This window comes from Plectropomus leopardus, unplaced genomic scaffold (assembly GCF_008729295.1).
Source record: "Plectropomus leopardus isolate mb unplaced genomic scaffold, YSFRI_Pleo_2.0 unplaced_scaffold22184, whole genome shotgun sequence".
NCBI classification, from domain to species: domain Eukaryota; kingdom Metazoa; phylum Chordata; class Actinopteri; order Perciformes; family Serranidae; genus Plectropomus; species Plectropomus leopardus.
This window is the reverse complement of record NW_024624031.1, coordinates 1-2468: the sequence shown is the minus strand read 5'-3', so window position 1 is coordinate 2468 and position 2468 is coordinate 1. Positions and strand designations below refer to the sequence as shown.

Here is a 2468-nt window from a genome sequence, read left to right as displayed (position 1 = left end):
AGAGTCAAATTCACACACTGACAGCAGCAGAGTCACATTCACACAGTGACAGCAGCAGAGTCACATTCACGCAGTTACTGCAGCAGCAGTTACATTCACACATTCACAGCAGCAGCAGACACATTCACACAGACAGCAGCAGAGTCACATTCACACAGTGACAGTAGCAGCAGCAGAGTCATACTCTCACAGAGACAGCAGCAGAGTCACATTCACACAGTGACAGCAGTTATTTAAATATATATTATTTTTGGAGCAGCTGGATGTTTCTGTCAGCAGCAGGTTGATCTGACCTGCTTTAATATTTGAGTCAGTGGCTCCACCTGCTGCTCACTGACACTCTCTGCAGCTCCGTTCACACACAGCACACGGCAGCAAAACTCACCTACATTTTTAACAGGAAACTTCCAGGACTTTTCCAGGACTTTGAGGCAAATGTTCTCTAAATGCACCATTGACATTTCTCATTGGTTCTTTATCATTACTGTGTAACAGCTACAATCAGGCCTTAAGGGTTTTAAACGTTTTGTTTTCCTTCTTTAAAATGTTTTTGAGTATTTAGAAAATACTGTTGTTTTTTTTCTCTAAAGGATTTTTGGCAAATGTAAGAGAAAAAAATATCTTTTTTAAAATATATCAATTATTTATTTGTTTATTTATTTATTTTGTGGTTTTGGGGGAAGAATATTTCCCTTTTTCCTTTACATTTTTTGGCAATTTAAAAAGAAACAAAATTTGGCAATCTTTTTTTTTCATTAAAAAGTTTTGTCGATTTCCAATTTCCAAAATCACCAAAATGACCAATTTATTGTTGGATTTATAATATTTACGACAGTCTTTGAACACACCACATTATCATTATGCAGGTTTGTGAAACAACATTCCAGGACTTTTCAAAAACTTCAAGGGTACATTTATTTTTATAAAACTTTTCCAGACCTGACCTCCATGACTTTTCCAGGTTTTTCATGACAGTATGAACCCTGAACAATGATCATAATGATTGTTCAAAATAATAATATTTGTTCTAAACAAAATTCATGACATAATTAAATGTGCAGAGTGTGAAGTTATTATTTTATTAAAATCAAAATTATCTTATCAAATATAAAAGTTTCTTGTCCAGGGCAACCAGACATCACTTGTTGCGTGCCGCGACCAGACATCACTTGTTGCCTGGGGCGACCAGACATCAACTGTTGTCCAGGGCGACCAGACATCAACTGTTGTCCAGGGCGACCAGACATCACTTGTTGCCGAGGACGACTGGGTTCCAGGGCTGTTTCCGCGGTGCTCCGTCTTTGTCTTTCTTGTCCAGAGGCTTTAGGTGGCAGGACAGGACCAGCTCCCTGACAGACACACAGACACACACACTGAGCATGGAACTCATTCAAGGACCCTGGAATGTCTTTGAGAACATCAGCCTAGTGTTCGGTTGGGCTCCAGCTGCTGATGAGTCACTGAACGGAAACAGCGAATTTTCAACAAAACAAACTGTTGTATCACACTGTTCCCCTTGAGACTTTTGATTTATCGCAGATGGCGTAATACTTTACGACATAATTTGATTGGTTGTTACAATGGTTGCCATGGAGACATGAGTTGCACAGTGACTCCGCCCCTGCAGTCAGTGGCTCTATCCACGTCTCGCCGCTTGTAATTCTGTCAAGTACCTGACTATAAATCAGCCTTGAAAGTGCCGTCTGCATGGAAAGAGTCCTGGGATTCCACTGAAGCACCCTGGAACCTTTAAGGAGATGACTCCTGTAAACTCTCATCAGACCCCTCACCTCCTGGAAGTGTTTCAAGGACCATGGGATCTCTCGAACAACCCCATACCTGTTGTTGAACGGTTCCCGGGACTCTGCATTGTCGCAGGAAATGTTTCTGGGATCCTGAAATGTTACAGGGAAGGTTTCCAGGACCCTGGAATGTTGCAGGAAAAGTTTCCAGAGTCCTGGAAACTCTGCAGGACTGGAGTTACCTGAACTGGCTGTAGGAGGGGACTCCCTGGCTGACGGCTCTCAGTTTGGCGTCGTTCTCTCTCTGATGTTTCCGCTCTGACTCGACTGCAGTCTGCAGCTCTCTCTCCAGCGCTGAGAAGTCGATGACATCACGCTCTGACCGCGCCATCACCTGATGACGTCAAACAGGTAGTTTTACTTTTTCATCAAAAGCAGACGATGTCATCAGCATTTATTTACGGTTAGCTTCCAAACTAACCTCACACAGCTAAACTACTGTTATTAGCCGTTAATTTCCGGGCTAACCTCACACAGCTAAACTACTGTTATTAGCCGTTAGCTTCTAGGCGGAGCAAAGTGGACACTGGCACCGACGGAGACGCCGACGGAGACACATAACTCTGTTAATAGTTGTTAGCTCTCAGGCTAACCTCTCACAGGTGAACTACTGTTATTTGCCGTTAGCTTTCGGGCTAACCTCACACAGCTAAACTACTGTTAATA

At 42.7% G+C, this 2468-nt stretch overlaps 1 protein-coding gene across 1 annotated transcript; it reads right to left on the bottom strand.

Moving 5' to 3' along the window:
* Positions 1-1056: 1056 nt before the first annotated feature.
* On the bottom strand, positions 1057-2134 carry ccdc103 (coiled-coil domain containing 103). Its single transcript, XM_042516005.1, has 2 exons — positions 1985-2134; positions 1057-1349 (listed from the first exon to the last, which is right to left on the bottom strand). The coding sequence occupies exons 1-2, from the start codon at positions 2131-2133 to the stop codon at positions 1247-1249; spliced, it is 252 nt and encodes an 83-aa protein (XP_042371939.1). The 5' UTR covers position 2134; the 3' UTR covers positions 1057-1246.
* Positions 2135-2468: the final 334 nt, after the last annotated feature.